Source organism: Puma concolor, chromosome A1, assembly GCF_028749965.1.
Source record: "Puma concolor isolate L17-30 chromosome A1, mPumCon1.1.hap2, whole genome shotgun sequence".
Lineage (NCBI taxonomy): Eukaryota > Metazoa > Chordata > Mammalia > Carnivora > Felidae > Puma > Puma concolor.
The window spans coordinates 53448681-53468656 of NC_141667.1; the positions used below are offsets into that span (position 1 = coordinate 53448681).

General features: G+C 36.0%; 1 protein-coding gene across 4 annotated transcripts; it reads left to right on the forward strand.

The window, feature by feature from the left end:
• The first annotated feature begins 2000 nt into the window (after positions 1-2000).
• On the forward strand, positions 2001-19619 carry GABRA6 (gamma-aminobutyric acid type A receptor subunit alpha6). 4 transcript variants are annotated; one of them, XR_015252063.1, is made up of 11 exons: positions 2001-2471; positions 2666-2784; positions 3378-3445; positions 5394-5614; positions 5699-5781; positions 6083-6226; positions 6637-6789; positions 8529-8788; positions 15441-15502; positions 17442-17477; positions 18058-18133. XR_015252063.1 is itself a non-coding variant. In XM_086708708.1 (10 exons), the coding sequence occupies exons 1-10, from the start codon at positions 2434-2436 to the stop codon at positions 18331-18333; spliced, it is 1398 nt and encodes a 465-aa protein (XP_086564834.1). In that variant the 5' UTR covers positions 2003-2433; the 3' UTR covers positions 18334-19619. The 4 variants fall into 4 exon arrangements, 3 of the variants coding, with proteins under 3 accessions (XP_086564834.1, XP_025779335.1, XP_086564968.1); XM_086708708.1 differs by lacking the exon at positions 15441-15502 and having other exon boundaries at positions 2003-2471; positions 18058-19619; XM_025923550.2 differs by lacking the exons at positions 15441-15502; positions 17442-17477 and having other exon boundaries at positions 2011-2471; positions 18058-19619.
• Positions 19620-19976: the final 357 nt, after the last annotated feature.

Here is a 19976-nt window from a genome sequence, read left to right on the forward strand (position 1 = left end):
CACTAATACAGTCTTAAATTGCATTCATTATTTTTAGACTGACTTGCTCTCCATAACAGTTTCTAAGCAAACAGGGAAAAATGTCCTTACTAGGTGGGAAGTAGTTACATAAATACCAGAATCCTTTGGTTCAAGCCCCTTCTATACTAATGCCTCTTTTCTATCATATAAAGTACTATTTAGTGTCTGGTACTAAGTTTGCTTTTTCTGTGCAATAATTTTCTTTAATCATCCTTGAGTATTTATAGTGAAATTAAATGAAATCATTCCATTTACAGCAATGTGGGTGGAACTGGAGGGTATTATGCTAAATGAAATAAGTCAGTCAGAGAAAGACAGATATATGTTTTCACTCATATCTTGAGAAAACTTATCTTGAGAAACTTAACAGAAGACCATGGTGGAAGGGAAGGGGGGAAAATAGTTACAAACAGAGAGGGAGGGAGGCAAAGCATAAGAGACTCTTAAATACAGAGGACAGACTGAGGGTTGATGGGGGTGGGGGAGAGGGGAAAATGGGTGATGGACATTGAGGAGGGCACTTGTTGGGATGAGCACTGGGGATTGTATGTAAGCCAATTGACAATAAATTATATATATAAAAAAAAAAAAAAGAAAATGTGTTGTAGTCATCATCTGGAGAAGTTTAGAGTGAAAAGAAGAAGAGGTATGGAAACCAGGTCCTGTAATGAAAAAGAGAAGATTTTAGGAGTGTTTAGGAGCTTAAATTTGAGAGGACATGATACATAGCTTTGTTTAAATGGCTGCCATGTGGTCTTTCCCTAGCAAATCATTGTGTATGGTTTCAAATGTGAGAGCTAGGACTAGGGGCAGGTTTCAGCTCAGCACAAGTAAGACAATGTGAGAAAACAGATGCTGGATACCACTTGCCAGGAATACTGGAGGGTGTCGGGGGGGGGGGGGGTTGATGAATAACCAGAAAATTCCACACAACTGTGAGATTCAGTAATCTTAAAAAAACTACTTCACAGAAATCTTGCAGTCCTTCCTTTTTTCTATTGTTTCTTCTTAGTCACAGCTAATTTATTGAAATGTTCCACAAATAATTTATGTCATGTCTTTAGAAATGACTCTTAAGACTTAGCTATGTGTCTGCAATAGGAACGGTCACCTTTTTGGAATTTAGATTCTGAAGCTACAGACTGTGAAGTGGGTGAATGCTGTGTAGATCTGGCAGGAAGATGGTGATGTGAGACACTTGTTTCTATTTCTTGTGTTCCTGAATTACTATTTAAAAAAATATATATATATATGTATGTATATATATACACAGTATATATATACACATATATGAGAGGGGGGATTCACAATGCTTAAAATTTTAACGTTTAAAGTGACTTCCTTTCCTCCAACTTCCATCTACCAGACTAGGTAAAGAACGCTATTTTTTCAGTTCAAACATTTCTCTGTTCACCTGTGGCAAGCCTATTAAAATAGTGCCCACAACATCAGCATTAACCATGTCCATGGATGCTTTATTCTTACAGTATTTGTACATGGGGAACCTTAATCAGCTATTTCCAGACATTGTCTCTTATAGGCAGCATCCATGAAATTGGCCGGGTTTTTAAAGATAGTGGTAGGACCTATTTATATCTTAGCTTGAGATGACATATCTTTGACAGGAAGGATAAGCAAAATACATAAACACAAACAAACAAACAAACCAAACCAAACCAAACAAACCAACCAAACAAACAAACAAAAAAAAACAGAAAAAAAAATTAAACCAACAGCCAGACGACAAGGAGTTGTTCTAGTGTATTGTAAGTGCTTTTCAATGAATAATGATGGGTAATTTTAAATGTGGAGGAAAGGTGCATCTGATGCCATAAAGCTGATGAAATCAGAAAGATAACCCAAAAGGATCTCAATATTGTTAGATTTTATAAGCAGTAAGAGCTGTGTAGGAATCCTTCTGTGAACCACAGAAATAATAAATGCTGAGCCATTGGAACATAATCTCAATCAGCAAGATGCCACAGCTTTCCAGATTTTCTCACAGGGACCTGCTAATTCCATGCCAAAACTAGCAGTGGATTTCTTCCTTCTAATCTCCCCTAATGCCTTATTCAATTATTGTCACTGCTCTCCGACCATACAGTGTCCTTTCAGACTCTTGTTTCCTAACTGAGTCCACCAGAAGAGGCTGAATGTCCATCAGGATGTAGTCTAAGACCATAAGCCACCTTGTTCCACATGAAAAGGCAAAAACGAGAACAAGAGAGCAAGGGAGACCTTCAAAGTTTTTCTGGTAACCTCTTCATCTACGGATTACTGGCTGGACACAAACAGGGAAAAGAGATATGAGGGGTCTGGAATATTACTCTAGTTGATTGGCAAAGGGGTGCTTGTTAGGAGGGAGGAGAAGCCAGGAGGAGGGTGAACTGGGGCATTGCAGTGCTCTGCAGGATGGCGTCGCCTCTGCCCTGGCTGTACATTATTCTATGGTGAGTAAGATTTTGTTTTTTCCCTTCAGCGCTAAGGAAAGTGAAAGCGCACACCCACTGGGTGACTTCTGTACCAAATCATGGAAGAAGCCTGGGTGGTATGGCATGTATTTGTGGTGGAGTATATGAGGGTGGATTGGACAGCCTATTTTCTCTGAGGCTGGGAGTGAGGATCATTGACTGTCTACTCACAGGGTAGAAAATACCCTAGGGAAACTTGAAGATGAAGGCAACTTCTACTCAGAAAACATCAGTCGGATCCTAGACAACTTGCTTGAAGGCTATGACAATCGTCTGAGGCCGGGATTTGGAGGTGAGAGACAGTATCTCTACTAGACCAAACATGTGTTCTCTCCTTCTCCCTTCCTGCTGTTCTAAGACCCAGAGGCTTCAGAAGGATGGCAGAGTGGTAAGGTGCAGGGGTACTGGGAAAGGCCATGTGTTCCCATCGGGTCTCTGCCCCTTCCTCTGTTCGTGACCTTTTATGAACATTATTTGAACCCTCTAAGCCTCAGCTTCCTCAGCTGTAGTGTGGGTGTATGAACAGTGCTTGCTTCATAGAGTTACGTGAGTATAGAGTGAGATTCTCCATGTAAAGCACTTTTCTTAACATTTGTCCCATTAAAGCTATCAAGATGTGTTATTGTTATAGTTTTTATTATTAGAGTATTAACTTAGTTCTCTTGCATTCCTTAAATTCCCCCAAATTGACGAGAAAATTTTCAAAATAACACAACTGGTATGAGTTTTCAGAGTTGAAAAACCCAAGGGTTCCTGCTACTGAGATTGCTTTAGGATAGGTTGCAGATTCTGACCATGAGAAGGGACTTCGTGATAAGGTCATTAATTTCAGTCTCCTTAACATCACTGGTGGTAATTGCCCCCATTCTTCTGGGCTAATTTCAGGTGCTGTCACTGAAGTTAAAACAGACATTTATGTGACCAGTTTTGGGCCCGTGTCAGATGTGGAGATGGTGAGTGACTTCTGAGTGAGGAGGGTAGTTTTATTTGGTGAAGGGAGGGCAGAGTCCCAGAACTAACAGTATTGGGCATTGTTACCAAGCTTGGTTCCAGAGTCCTAATACAATATGTGTGCTCATGCTTGGAGGGCATGGCCATTAGAGCAGATTCCTGGCTTAATCTCCCTCACATTTCACTACTTTGCTTGAATGCTTTAACCTAAGGGACTTTTTAAAGTCCTCTCTTCTGGCCACATATCATGCACTGATTTTTTTCTACAAAGGTAAGATTTTCCCCATCTTTATGAAGTCCTGGTAAATTTTTAGAGTAGCAAAAAGAAAAACCAACAAAGATGATACGCCATATAAGAGTATATTGAGAATATCTATGAAACTTAAAATATAGCTATTTTCTGTGGCACATCCTTCTCAGTATATTTTACTAAACAGTAGAGAGCATCATTTGGAAAGGCTAGTATGTTGTACCTTTTGTGTTACGAATGGACCAGTAGGAGTTCTGGGAACTCTGTTCCAGGTACAGATGGCTGTAGGATTCGTAAGAGAGTATTTATAGTAAGTGGCAATGAAAATCTGAACTAGTCTTCTAGAACAAAGTGTATCATGGTATTTTTTCATAGTTCTCAGGTACTATCTCCCCCTAAAAGTAAAATATAAATACTAAAATTGAAGTAAAAATAAATCTTTATATAGTTGCCTCATTTAATTAGGAAAATGTAACTGTGGATAAGTAGTTACTGGAGACTTTTTATCTTCTGCTTTTTTGAGTTGTCAAGAAAAGAAAAAATCAAGAAGGGAAGAAAAGAAAAAGGAAGCAGTACAAGAGGAAGGGAAAGGGAGAGGGAGGGACAAAAGTAAGAAAGAAAACAGGGAAGTGAAGGAGAAGGAGGAGGACTTTATTTAAGAGATAAATGTATTAGGTCTTGAAAGAAGGGGGAGTCAGAATTATCCTGAATCCTCAATTATTTTACTATCATATTTTTCATTGACTACTGACTCACCTCCAGAATAAATAATCACAACCATATTATATTATATTATTGAAGTCTGGGGAACACTTGGAACTTCATTTTATGTATGTGTCTCATTTTTAAAGTATATTTATACAGTGGAGATTGGTTATACCCTAGACCATTATTATATGGATATATTATGTGTCAAATTATACTTTGAAAATCTAATCACCACTTGTAATAATAGGTCTCATAAAGGAACTTATAAAGTAGTCAAAGCAATTATTGGCAATATTTTGATATACTTACAAGCTGTTATTTATTATTGACTTTTGCAATGCCCTCACCATAATTCCTAAGATTTCTAATGTTATTTCATAAAAGCCACAAATTAAAACTCAAAGTTCTAATTATGCATACTTAAATGATCCTCTGAGTAATTGTGGTAACATTTGCTTTTATGTTCTCTGAGAACAATATAAAATAATTATGATGTCAGCCAGAGTACACTTATCAAGCGAAGTTTGTCTATCCTTGGAAGTTGATTTCATGGTACCAGGGTTCTTGGAGACACCTTTGAAGGTGGACAAGACATTGAGGGGAATGGTTAGACTAACTGATGGTGGGATGGCCAACACAAAACCTAGACTGTAAATCTTTTCATATTTTTCTTCTAAGCTAATGAAGGCAAAATTGATAGGCCAATAGATGGAGAGGTGGATGACTAATAGAAAGGAGGAAGAATGTGGAAGAGGGTAAAGGTGAAGAAGGGAGGTTTGCACGACACAATACTATCTTTTATAATAATGTTTCAAACTTTGCGTTTGAGAAAAATAATAATTTACTGAAATCATAGTTTTTCTGATAGACTATTGTCATAAAAAAGTTGTTTTATTTCTTAAATTTTAGAATTGGGTATATAAGCTAGTGAATCAACTATTCTTAATAAACTATCTCCCCAGTTTGCATGAATATCTTATTTTTTTTCTTAGGAATATACAATGGATGTTTTCTTCCGCCAGACTTGGACTGATGAGAGGTTGAAGTTTGGGGGGCCAACTGAGATTTTGAGTTTGAATAACTTAATGGTCAGTAAAATATGGACACCTGACACTTTTTTCAGGAATGGCAAAAAATCAATTGCTCACAATATGACAACCCCTAATAAACTCTTCAGAATAATGCAGAATGGAACTATTTTATACACTATGAGGTGAGGTTTTCCCAATTCAGCTTCCTCTACCCAAATGATTTGTCCATCATACTAACTCGGAACCATTTATTTCAATGTCCCTAGGCTTACCATCAATGCTGACTGTCCTATGAGGCTGGTTAACTTTCCTATGGATGGGCATGCTTGTCCACTCAAGTTTGGGAGTTGTAAGTTACAAAAGACTTCTGAAAGCCAAATAATGCATTCAAAATATACAATTATTTGATTATAATCAGAGACTGGGAAGCAAAAGAGAAATATTACTATGATACTCTCAGTGAGATTCCAGGAATATACTCACTTAATCATGTCTGTCAATCTTATAAATAGAGGTTTTAGTCACACAGAGTAAAGAATACCATTAAAGAAAATTTATGTTTGTATTTTCCTTTTTATATGGACAAGATTTGCTCTAAAAAGGAAAAACACAACTAGTCATATTCACTGCTGTTTGTTTAAAAAATTCAGATGCTTACCCCAAAAGTGAAATCATATATACATGGAAAAAAGGACCACTTTACTCAGTCGAAGTCCCAGAAGAATCTTCAAGCCTCCTCCAGTATGATCTGATTGGACAAACAGTATCTAGTGAGACAATTAAATCTAACACAGGTAAGAATTAGACCAACTCATGAATGCAACCCAACAAGGTGACCCCAATGCACATTTTCAAAGTATATATTTCTTTCTTCTTTGCATTAGCCATCCTCAGCTACGCTTGCTGTTTTGAAGTGATGAGTAGCTTTCTTTAAAATTGATTTTGCAACCATGTGCGTATAAGGATTTGTGTAACCTTGGGATGAGTAGTTTTCTATGTATATGACACAAAGAACACCACCGAAAACAGTGAGCTGATGTATCTATCATTCACTGATTAAGTATCTTTGTCATACATTGAAATATGCCTTTGCTTGTTTTCTTCTAGCCCATGTTAATTTAAAGATCTGCAAGATTTATTTCCAGCTGCATTCTTTTTGCATACTGTCAAGAGCAATAATTCTGATATATGTGTCTTCCAACAGGTGAATACGTAATAATGACAGTTTATTTCCACTTGCAAAGGAAGATGGGCTACTTCATGATACAGATATACACTCCTTGCATTATGACAGTCATTCTTTCTCAAGTGTCTTTCTGGATTAATAAGGAGTCTGTCCCAGCCAGAACTGTCTTTGGTATGCTTCATTCTTTGGCTATACTTCACCCATCCTCCAGCAATTATTGCTTGTGTATTTTAGGGGAATATTCACACTAGTGCACTTTTTCAATCCACAAAGGAAATAGACTCCTATCTTATTCAGGCATATGTATTACATAAAATGACCCTTATATTATCCTAAGCTGTGTGATGAATCTACAAAAAATTTGTCTTAGCAAGAATTCTGGCTGGATTCCTGTGACTTTCATGTGCCCTATTAAGGAGGCTTTTTTGTTTCGTTTTAGTTTTTTTTTTGTTTTTTTCTTTTTTAAAATCTCAGGATGCTTGGGTGGCTCAGTCAATTAAGCACCCAACTCTTGATTTGGAATCAGGTCACGATCTCCTGGTTCATGAGTTTGAGCCCTGCGTGGGGCTCAGTGCTGACAGCTGACCCTCTCTCCCCTCCTCCCCTGTGCTCTCTCACCCTCTTGCTCTAAAAAATAAATAAATGAGCATTAAAAAAATAAAATAAAATCTTAATTTGCTATTTCATAACTAAGGAAAAGCAGAAAAGTAACAACTGACATGTAAACCCATGAAAACAAAGGTTAAGATATTGAACCCTGATATATAAATTATATCTAATATATAAATTAAATCTTGCTTTTATTAGATTGAATTGTAAAACGTTGCCATTTTTCAAGATCTGAAAATAGTTAAATATAACCAATTTCCCATGGTTCAACATAAATAATGAGCTCCATTTATGATATTTAGAATCACTATTAGTTTTGATGGAACAAAATGTAATAAGAGAAAGAGCTGTAAGCGAAAATATCATCAACAACAAAATCCCATTTTTCTGAGTTTTCATGATTATAATTTAGAAGTTCATAGGTAAGACCTGAGTTGAACTGAAATCTCACATGAATTTTGACTTTTTAATTTAGTATATTTTAAAATAGACCTACTTCTGCAAATTATAAAAGAATATCTATACAATGATGTTGACCATCTTGAAATTACATAAATTTTCCAAGTATAATACAAGACATGAAACTGTTGACAACTCAGTGATGAAATTATTTTCTCATGAGTAAATATTTTATCTTAAAATCAAGCTAGAAATTTTAAAAAATGAGGGACTTAATGTATGTTTACTATTCATACCAGATAGATTTCTTAAATATGATAATAGATATTATCATCTATTCAGATAGACCAGGAGTTCAAGGTTTTAGTACTTACATGATAATTACTTGCTGTGAGTTTTCTTAAGAAGTAAACAACTAGAATTATTTGCGAGTTAAGCTTTACAATAGTTAAACTAGATCAAGTTAAAAAATATTTTTTGATCAACTCCAGTGTACATGCCACTGCACTGGTTACTGAAGGATACAAAAATTTTAATACCTATGACAGTAATTGTCAACAATTAAAAAACAAAAATAACATGGGCGCCTGGGTGGCTCAGTCAGTTAAGCGTCCGACTTTGGGTCAGGTCATGATCTCACTGTTTGTGTGTTTGAGCCCCACTTTGGGCTCAGTGCTGACAGTTCAGGGCCTGTAGCCTGCTTCAGATTCTGTGTTTCTTTCTCTCTCTCTCTCTGCCCCTCCCCTGCCTGTGCTCTCTCTCAAAAATAAATAAACATTAAAAAAAACAATAATAACAAAAATTACATTTGCAGAATTTTTAATCCACTGACACATTGTCATTTGATGTTATTATCAGATTCTAAATGCTAATGCTGCATTTCTCATTCTTTTTCATTTTAGGGATCACCACTGTTTTAACCATGACCACACTAAGCATCAGTGCCCGGCACTCCTTGCCAAAAGTGTCGTATGCAACTGCCATGGACTGGTTCATAGCTGTTTGCTTTGCTTTCGTCTTCTCTGCTCTTATTGAATTTGCGGCTGTCAACTATTTTACCAATCTTCAGACACAGAAGGCCAAAAGGAGGGCACAGATTGCAGCCTCACCCCCAGTGACAATATCAAAAGCGACTGAACCCTTGGAAGCTGAGATTGTTTTGGTAATTGTTTACTTTTCTAATGTTACCTACCAGTTAGGAAAAGGCAGCCAAATGGTGATCACAAACAACTCAGTAGTCCAAAAATACTATTAGTTGAGCACAAGTTACATAATTCTGGTTCTAAGGCCAACTTCTTTTCCAAATTCATAGAAGAAAAGAAACATGAAGCAGCAATCCTTCATTTATCTTTGCTCTAAACTTTTGGCATTCTTCTTTTATCATCCTCACTGGTACTAGCAGATTCCGTGCTCTCAGAGGAGATGAGAAAATTCTTCTCAGCCTTTAGATGTTTCCTTTGAACAGGTTTACTTCTACCAACTAGGGAGAATAAAGTGAAAAAGAAAAAGTTCCTAATGAAGCTTCAGAGTCTTAGGGAAATAAACAGGGACTCCTATAGAATAGACAATTTTTGTTAGAAATTGTCTATTTGCTGCTTTATTTCATGAAGGCAAGATGTGATTAATAGGTTCTGTGAATGCTGAGTCATAAGCAAAGTTTTTGACTTACGTGAAAACATTCTCATGTTCATATTTGTATATTAAATGCATATATCCCAACCTGTTCTTATTCAAAGACTTAATAATAAGTGATAAATACCTATAAAATTCAGTTTAGATTTTCTGTTGCTCAGCTCTGGTCCTCAAAGGTTTTTTGAAAAAGAAATAAATGATAGCATTAATAATTCAAGGGTCATGAATGTGTCCCCAAATTTCAATTTCACATCTGAGTAAATTCTCACAACAGTTCAACTGCACACACTTTTTTTAATGGATTTTAGAACTTATTGACAAATGCAAGTTTTTATGTCAATGCAAATTCCAAATAGTAGTTCTTAAAACAAGAAAATTTTGCTCTGTAACATCAAGTACTGCAAACACTTTGAACTAAAAACGTCTTTATAACCAATTCTTGTGAACATTTCCAAATCACGGAACTACATGAAGTCTAGGTAATCCTTGGTTAACTTTAATGACAAAAATTACTATGTGTGTTGTACTTCTGAAATACTCAGGCATGTATTTGGGTAAAAAGATGATACTTTCCTATTGAAACATCTGGTTTGATATACTAAGAAACAAGTTTCTTGGTGTATTTCTTGGAATCTATTTTCTCCAAAGATAAGATAAAATAAGATATAATTTAAAGATTTTTTTTCTTAAATTAGCTCTCATTAAAAAAAAAAGTTTACCATTCTTTTTACCAGTGATCCAGACTAACTACCTCTGCTTACAAATCAAAAACAGTGTCTCAGAGTGGGGGAAATGTTAGTTACTAGTTGGTAGGAAAACTAGAAATTGATTCCATAAGTCCTGATATCCACCAGAGGCAGAGGCCATCCCCTCCCCAATAATTTCTCAAAGGTTGAAATATAAAGGAATGCATACTGCAATATAAAATATTTTCAGAATGCTAGGCCATTCCCAAAATTCTTCCTATGACCTAATGTTGTTTTCTTTATATAAATGTTTTTGGTATTTTTAAAAAATTTTTTTTTTAACATTTATTTATTTTTGAGACAGAGAGAGACAGAGCATGAACGGGGGAGGGTCAGAGAGACAGGGAGACACAGAATGGGAAGCAGGCTCCAGGCTCTGAGCCATCAGCCCAGAGCCTGACACGGGGCTTGAACTCACGGACCGCGAGATCATGACCTGAGCCGAAGTTGGACGCTCAACCGACTGAGCCACCCAGGCGCCCCTATATAAATGTTTTGAAAGGCCACAAAAATGTCAATTTTATAGCAAAAAAGATGCTACTCTGAAGACTCAGTCCAAAACACTTGAAAATATTTTTTTTCAGAAAATATTTTTGAGAATTATTTTGTTTGTAAAAATAAGTGATTATGTTATAAACTGTCTGTATATATATAGACATATAATCAATATATGTCCCAATGGCCATACATTATCTTAACATGTGTCTATAGAGAAAGAAGAATTGGTATTTATCAGAATTCAGTTTAACAGTTTTCTTTGAGAAATGCAATTAAAATCAAAAGAGAAATTCATGAAAGACAAGATAAAAAATAACTCAAATGATTTTAAATATGTTCTTTGATCTGATATTGAGATAAAAAGAAAGACCAACTTCCTTATTCAATTCTTTTGGAATATGGATCACTGAGAGGAAAATGACTTCAAATCCTTGGAGAAAGTATAGAGTTAGCATTCCCTATGTCTATTATTTTAAAGGTATAATTTATTAATAAGATGGAACTTAAGATCTCAGGTTTTCATATAAGCTATCTTCTATGATTCTAAAATAGTAACCTATAATGAGCAGGTCCTTTGGGAAGCTAGATAAAAAATGCATTTTAAATCATCTCAAAATTGACTGCAAGTTGACTTTTTTCTTATGAAAAAATTTATTTCTTAACCTGGTTTCACTTAAAATATTTTAAGGCAATGGAAAGCTGCATTTTGTTTCTAAAAGGCTGGTCAAATCATAAAAATAAAAATAAAAACCAAAATAAGCAAACCTAACAATGCAAACCTTGTAGGTATCAAAAATAAATATAGATGATTACATAGAACATTTACATTTTATTTATTCATGTCAAACCTTGGCAATTTGCCTTATATAATGCAGAGGAACAAACATAAATTACACATTTGCAGTTTATACAACACAATGGTATATTATGATTGCCAGGTCATTTTTTCTTTCAAATACCATGACATTTAAAAATGGCTATTCAGTTGTAATCAAAATAACATTACTTGAGTAATTTGAACATTAAAATAGCAAACCAATGTGGTGAGGTTGAAGTAAAATTACGTGCTTAGATATTTCATGTGATTCTAAGTTTATATTTTAATGTCCTCATTGCTTTTCACAAGAAACTACTTAGAATGAATATGGGAGAAAGTTTATCACTTTGATTTTGACCTTGAAATGTAATATAATAATGGCAAAGAAATTCAGGAGTTTTAAATGCAGTACTCAAACCCAAAGAGACATCTAAAACTAAATCCTCAGCAGTGTTCTGTAGACAAATGATCCTCCTGGTTTTAAGGCATTTGGAAGTAGATACTGGGTTTTCTTTCCTTCTTTTCTTTTTTCATTTCTTTGTTTTCTTTCTTTCTTTCTTTCTTTCTTTCTTTCTTTCTTTCTTTCTTTCTTTCTTCTTAGATTTTGAGAAGAAACTGTCCACAGCTTCTTTCTTGCTTATATGGTATCTTCCTTATTATTTTTATCTGGCATGCTCTCTTGGGATTAGAGAGTTATTCTTATCTTCATGTTTCATTAATTATTATGTGACTAGGGTATATTTATTTTGTGTGTAAGACCAAGTTTGGACCTCAATCAATTTCTGGATTTTTTTCTAGTTTCCTTGTTATTTTAAAGGTCTAAGCCCTCATTCCTATGTTCCTAAGAATGAATTCCCCCACCTATTGACACATCCAATGTGGCTTTTCTTCTTCACAGGAGGTGTGATATTCTTGGTAAATTATCTACAAACAAAATTGCCCAAAATTTCATTAGCCAGGACAATAATTATATTTATACTGATTATGCTGTTTATTCATTTATTTTTTTTTCTTTTCATCTGGAACCCATTTATTGAATACCTATGTATTCATTGAACTATTCATACCATAAGTACTTGTTAAATGTTTTTATGTTCCATATCCTTTGTAGAATGCCGGGGATACATTTAGTGATTGACATCAATAGGGCCTCTTCCCTCACAAGCTTCTTGTTCAACAGGAAGAAAGACAAACCAATAAGACATGACAAAACATTGTGATAAACGTTTTGGTTAGAGACGTATAGTGGCTAAGGAAGAGCCATGTGAGAATACCTAACTCGACTGGAGGGGTCATGATTCTGAAAGAAGTGATGCCTAAGCTGAGATAGAAGGATGAACCTGGTCCTGTTCTAGAAACACTAAGTCAATTGCTAGAAACTTGGGCATAGAGAGGAAAATAAGACATATTATGTCCTTTTTATAATCCCTTTCAAGGGTGGGATGATCTGCTCAGCCATTATTATGTTTCCCTCCACCTATGTAAAGAGATACAAAGCATATAATGAAAGATTTTCCTCCTGCATTCCAAATATTGCCAAGATTTCTTTGAATACTATCATTACTCTGTAGAACTAAGGGTTAAAGTAAGTTAATGAGAGACTCTGAGTCCCTTCACCATGGTTGTGCTATTGCATAAATTATAGAGAGGGTAGTATGGATTAGATGAGGGATGTAGGTGGTTAGTTCTTTCCCCATACCCTCTATCAAATCCCCATCCAGTATTTCCTTCTCTACCCTCTAAGCATTCCAATATGGTTTGTAGACATGTGCCCCACACCACTAACCCACCAGATTGCTGCCAATAAGCTGCTTCTTTATAGAAATTCTGGAATCGTCTCTGTCCCAATTCTACCAGCTATTACGTAGATGCAAGAAAATTTGATGGAATTTTTATTTCTTTCATAGTAATTAATATAATAGTGTTTTTTTTTTAAAATATCAAGTACTAAATGTTTTCAAAAATGTTTTCTCTTGGAGTGCCCTGGTAGCTCAGTCGGTTAAGCATCTGACTCTTGATTTCGGAGCAGGTCATGATCTCACAGTTCTTGGGGTTGATCCCCGCATCAGGCTCTGTGCTGAGTGTGGAGCCTGCTTAAGATTCTTTCCCTCCATCTCCCTTTGCTCCTCTGGCACGTGTCATCTCTCTCTCTCTCTCTCTCTCTCTCTCTCTCTCACCCTCAAAAATATTCTCTCTTATATTTGTTGCCCTGTTTGCTCGTTCTAAAAACAGATGCTTTGTTTGTTCCTTGAGTAATGCAGCCCTGGTTAGAATCTCTCTCTTGTGAGGTAACCCATTGCCCCCTCCTCTATAACATATTAGATTCACTGAACGTCATATCAAAATTGCCTTAACCACTTTCCAAATGTCTTATCCTTACATCAAATAACTGATTGTCATAAAGTCCACTTTGACTCCAAGTACCTTTGCAATGTGGCATTACTTAAAACAAAGCAGTACTCTATAAATACCCAGAGCAGGATGGCATTCAGCAGCAGGGGAGCGCTGGAAAAATTCAAAACCACAGGTGTTCCACTCAAAACAGTGACAGCCCCAAGCTGAGCCCTCATCTGGACTCTGACAAAAACCTATTTTACCATCAGCTGAAGCTGCTGGGCTTACAATAGAGCAGGCGGGGTCTGATGCAAACCTGTATCTTGAATGGCTTGCAAAATTGGCTTTCTTTTCATTTCAGAAATTCAATGTGATTCTTCTAAATCGTAGTCCAGTTTTCTGTATTGCCAATTCCCAATTATGCAGGAACTGATTGTCCAGCATGTGGGTTAGCCAGGCCTCTTGCATTTCCTTGAGCATATCGTATTTACTGCCTGCTAGAAATACCCCCCAATCACTGCTGGGCAGTGAGATAGCTGTGACTCTAAATCAGTGATACTCAGCGGTAAGACTTTTCTCCCCAGAGAATATTTGGCAATGTCTGGAGATATTTTTGGTTGTCACAACATTGGGGAGTGGGTTGCTGCAGGTATCTTGTGAGTAGAGCGCAGGGATGCTGCTCAACGTCTCATGATGTACAGGACACAACAAAGAAGTATGCTACACAAAAGGTCAATAATTCAGTGGTTGGGAAGCCATGCCCTGAACCTTAAAGCTGATGGGAAGAAACCACAAAAATGATTAAGAGTGTGATTGGTAGCATCACAGGCACTGCCAGTAATTGTGTGAACTTCCTGCTTAAGCCTTCATTTGTTCATCTTTAAAATGAAAATAATACTATTACCTTATAGATTTTTTTCTAGGAATAAGCAAAATAATGCATGCAAAATGCTGTGCAGTGCTTGTTACTGGTAAGCATTTAGATATGGTACTTACAGTATAATATGAAACAACATACTAAAATATAATGTAAAACAATCATAAAACTTTTTGTTTTCTCCTCTTTGCCTGACTAAGAAATTCTGGAAATTTTTAGATTTTCATTCATTTGTTGAATCGGCATATGCTTATTAAGAATATATTCTGTTCTATGCACTGGCTAGGCACTGTGGCACATTCATACTTAAGAATAATATGCCCTGTGAGGTGCCTGGGTGGTTCGTCAGTTAAGCATCTCACTTAGGCTCAGATCATGATATCGTGGCTCATGAGTTCAAGCCCCACATGTGCTCTGTGCTGACAGCTCAGAGCCTGAAGCCTGCTTCAGATTCTGTGTCTCCCTCTCTCTCTGCCCCTTCCCTGTTTGCAATCTGTCTCTCTCTCTCTCTCTCTCTCTCTCTCTCTCTCTCTCTCAAAAATAAATAAATATTAAAACAATTTTTTTTAAATGAAGAATATATGCCCTCTACCAATAAGTGGATTTCACGTCAGGAAAGGAGATAAGGCACAATAATGTTTAGAAGGAAGAATGTAAGAACATGATAATAACTTTAAGGCAAAAAAGTATTCTCTCATATATATATATATATATATATATATATATAATATCTATCCATCTATCTATAAATCTATTAGATAAATATATCTTACATTTTCTTCCTCAAATTCTTAACAAAAAGAAAAAACTTAATTCCTAACTTTAAAGATGGAAACTTCATTTAGTAGATAAGTAGTATATGTGGAATTGCAATCCAGGGCTCTTTGACTCTCCTGTCTTAACTCTTCAGCAAGCCTCCATAGAGATTGTTTGGAGAAATAGATGAGGAAATGGCAAATCTTTAATTCCAAGGTAATGTCATTAATTTTTTCATGGTGTTTGGTCTTGAGTGATGTTGCTTAACGCTGGACAAAAGTCATTTGGTAATTCTTATTAAGTTATGTGTGACAATGCCAAAAGATTGACAAACACCTTTTTGCCCCACAGCTCTAAAGAGGGGAAGATAACACAATGCTTTATATTTTTATGGCAGATTATGTTTTATAATCACTTTTTTGTCTCAATGAATTTTTTTTTATGTCTACCCTGTTTCTCCTTAAAAAAGAAATGAACACAGGCAATGCATGCCATTAAAAATCAAGGTGAGTTTAAAAAGAGAATCTGCTTTAAAGGCTTGCCCTCTTTCTACTCCATCACGATCCTTAGAAATTTTACTAGAGTAAAATTTGAGGAGGTAACTCTTTTTGGAAAATGCAACAGTAATACTTTTTGCTCTTTTATGTGGAGAATATTTCAATAACATACTCAATGGCTGAAAATTCCAATTAGAATCTGAGATACACAATAGAAAGCTCTTGAAAGAAGTTACTGTGTTTATTTCCTAAGACAGGCAGCATACACTGACCAAAATACCACTACTCTGGTCCTATCCTCATACTGACTGGTGACCCTGAGCACAGTAGTCCTTATTTGTCACATGTTTTTTAGTAGAAAGTGTCACTTATTTCCTAAGGTCAGCAGACTGAAACCTCTACTATTTTAAATTATCTTCTACTCCCAAGACCTATGATTTATTTAATTCTGTCCAGAATACCTAGCTCAATTCTGCGCCAATACCTAACAAATAAAGATACACTTTCCTTGAAATTCACCATGGGTGTGAGAAATAAAACTTGACTATAGAGATTCATTTTTGTTTTTGGTGAAGAGAGAGATTTTCCCATGGTCTCTAAAAGCACACTGGGCTTGAACTGTCAATGATGTCTATTATTATTTAGATACTCAGTAAATTCCATGACAAATCAAAAGCAAAATTCAGGAGAGGAAGATAGAAAGAAGAGTTTCTTGGAATTGTTGTTTCTCACACTCCAAATGTCACCACATCGGCAGGTCACTCTGGTCCTGTGGCTCAACCAGCACAGGGGAGGCAGCTGCCTCATCCTGTTGCCGCGGGGTTGCTGGCTAAAGCCACAGGAGTCTGCCCATGTGAGTAACATACCCTGCCAGGCATCAAAGTGGTGATTTTGCTGCCAGGGAGAAAACAAGGCAGTTTTACAAGAGCAGAGATAATGTACAGCAAGTGTTCGAAGGCAGACCCAGCAACGACAACCTGGCCACAAGGAGAGTGACTATTACAGGATGTAGACAGGAAAAGATACAAATCAAAGGAAGATTCCCTCGTCTCTAACAGTATGAAAAGAGGCTAAAGCAAACAGAATTAGAGTCTCTGAACTAGACCCAATCCTTCAGAGTAAAAACAAGAAAATGTGGGGATGATGAAACAAGCATTGAAATTGACCAGCGTAGTTTATTACTAGTCACCATAGCTGTGCAACTATGGACGAGGCATTTTCACCTCCACCCTCTGGACTTAGACTTCTCACCTAACAATTAATATGCTAAATATCTCTTTCAAGACAAAAATTAGTTGTCTCATGATTTCAAATGATAAAAAAGAACATATAACAATTCTGAGGTCAGTCAATGAATCATTTTTTGGTGACTTAGAATGGAGGGAGACCAGTGGAGAAGTTCTGAATGGGAAGCAGAAAGCTCTCAATATAAAACTTCTGGGCTTAAGAGGCAATTGTATTTCAAGGAATGAACAGTCATCCCATGCAATTTAAAGGTATTGATACTTTGCCACTGGCTTTTCACATATACAAGCACCTTAATATTTTTTGTTGTTGTCATCTCAGCTGGTTCAAATTTATGAATGTGTGATGATAAAGATGTAGGCTAGAAGAATGATATCAACTAACTGAACTGCTATATTTTCTTCTTTTTTTAGTGTTTGTTTATTTTTAAGAGACAAGAGTGCAATCAGGTAAGGGGCAGAGAGAGAGGGAGATACAGAATCCAAAGCAGGCTTAAGACTCTGAGCTGTCAGCACAGAGCCCAATGTGGGGCTCGAACCCACGAGCCATGAGATCATGACCTCTGCCTAAGTTGGATGCTTAACCAACTGAGCCACCCAGGCACACCGCTATATTTTCTTATATTAACTAATTGTCCATATATTCCAAAGTGAATTCCCCTCTCGTTGCCCACACTCGTTGCCCTATAGGCTTATGCATCGCCAGCAATTGCAAGTGGCTAGATAAGCCTTTGTAACACGGTTCATCTCTTCCTAATAGCCTAATGCTCAACACAGTTTCTGGGATGTGGAATATGCTTGGCATCAATTTCTGATGGATTAAATTATAGGATGTTAGATAGAAACAAAACATTTTTTTAAACTTAACACTTTCTTGGAAAAGCAGCACTATCAAATACTATTAACAATTTGCTAATATTTTATCTTACATAGTAAGTAGTCAATAAATATCTGTCAGTGATGAAAAAGTGAATAACTAAGTAATCTCTAGTCTTTTACCTAGGCTGAATTTTATGTCTTTTCCCTACAGCATCCTGATTCCAAGTATCATCTGAAGAAAAGAATCTCCTCTCTGACCTTGCCAATAGTTCCATCCCCTGAGGCCAGCAAAGTCCTCACTAGGGCTCCTATCTTACAGTCAACACCTGTCACACCCCCACCACTATCTGCAGCCTTTGGAGGCACCAGTAAAATAGACCAGTATTCTCGGATTCTGTTCCCTGTTGCATTTGCAGGATTTAACCTTGTATACTGGGTAGTTTATCTTTCCAAAGACACAATGGAAGTGAGCAGCAGTGTTGAATAGCTTGCAGCCAGGATAACTTCTATTCTATAAGTTCTCATTTTCTAATTTTTAAAAATAGCATTAAGAATTGTATGGATGCTTTTCTGAACATTGAAAACCTGTAACACATAGCTTTGAGTAAGCATATTTGGGCCAAAAAGCAATAATGTTACCCCTCAAAACTGGAAGTTGAAGGTTGTTGAAAACTGACTTTTCTATATGTTAGAGGAAGAATTTGTATGAGAATAAGATGCCCTGAAGATGAATTTGCCAATCTTTGTCTTTCAATGTTCAATATTTTAATTGTCACTGTGAAGAGCATTAACCACAAAGATAAAATAAGAAATGCTAATACTTCCAAAGGTTGCCTTAAAATATGTTTATTTTGGCTTAGTTGTCAAAGAGTACACAATATAAATAGTCTAAATATTTATCAATAGGTTAATACCAGCATGTTGAAGGCCTTTGTGCTAGTAAAATGGTTTCCAGTGACATTGTTAAGCCTGTATTAACAATTAACAGTTAAGCCTGAACTTAGCCATTTGTTTTTAACCTTGCTGTGCTATTTTACCTCAATAAATACATAAAGTATGCATATGTATATCGCTTTAATTAAGCTGCAATACAGTGGTGTTTTTTCTCATTAGGAGCTCCTTTAAAAATAATATGCTCATCATAATTCCATGAGATTGTAGAAAAAAATGAGACTATAAGGAAACTTTGTTATATTTTGACTGTGGTTATATCTCATATTTTCTACCTTTTTAAGTATGCCACTAAATAAAACAAAAATAAACATGGTTCCCTGGATCTGGTTAATAAAGATAGGGAAAAAGAGCTTTCTCTTAAATATGAAGAAATGAAGTGGTTACCTCTACCCAATGTTAGAGTCCCCAGTGATTCTGACAGGTAGAAGGTATGGGACAGGCAGTCTCAGTCATCTCACTCTAAACAGAGTTAAGTTTGTATTCACAGAGATGATTTTTCATGTCTTTCCTGCTTCACTCAACATGCTTTCGGTTGTAAGATGAATAAGGTCTGAGCATCCAGTGTATAATATGACAACTAGAGTACAGCACTATATTACATAATTAAAATTTGGTAAGAGAGTAGAACTTGAATGTTCTCAGCAAAAAAAAAAAAAAAAAAAAAAAAAGGTAAATATGTGAGGTGATAGATACATTAATTGACTCACTCAGTGGGGAGAATCATTTCATAATGTATTCATATATCAAATCATCACATTGTACACTTTAAATACCTTGTGATTTTGTCAGTTATACCTCAATAAAGCTGAAAAAAATTAATTGAGACTATTTCTCTTTTTATGCTATCCTACTTCTCCCTGATTCTAAGTCCAGCCATGTTTCTCCCATATTGAATGATACTCTTAGAGAAACAGGAACTAGGAGTAGGAAAAAGCATGTGATGTGGTTTGTCCAAACTGATAAACTCTTCATTGCTGTTGTTGGGGCTTAAATATCATTGATATCATCCTGAGCTATGAATGCAGAAAAAAACATTTTGAGATTACTACTCTTGAGTTAATACAGAAAAATGGGAAAATTCTACAGCCTAACAAATGACAAGTTAATTGAAATAGCTCTCTACTGGGGGGGGGGGGGGGGAGACAGAGAACTCCATCCAACATCTCCATTAACTAG

Coding starts and splice junctions, on each gene's coding strand:
- GABRA6 (XM_086708708.1), top strand. CDS start 2,434: ATGGCGTCGCCTCTGCCCTGGCTGTACATTATTCTATG. Junction 2,472..2,665: donor TGGCTGTACATTATTCTATG/GTGAGTAAGATT, acceptor GTCTACTCACAG/GGTAGAAAATACCCTAGGGA. Junction 2,785..3,377: donor TCTGAGGCCGGGATTTGGAG/GTGAGAGACAGT, acceptor GGCTAATTTCAG/GTGCTGTCACTGAAGTTAAA.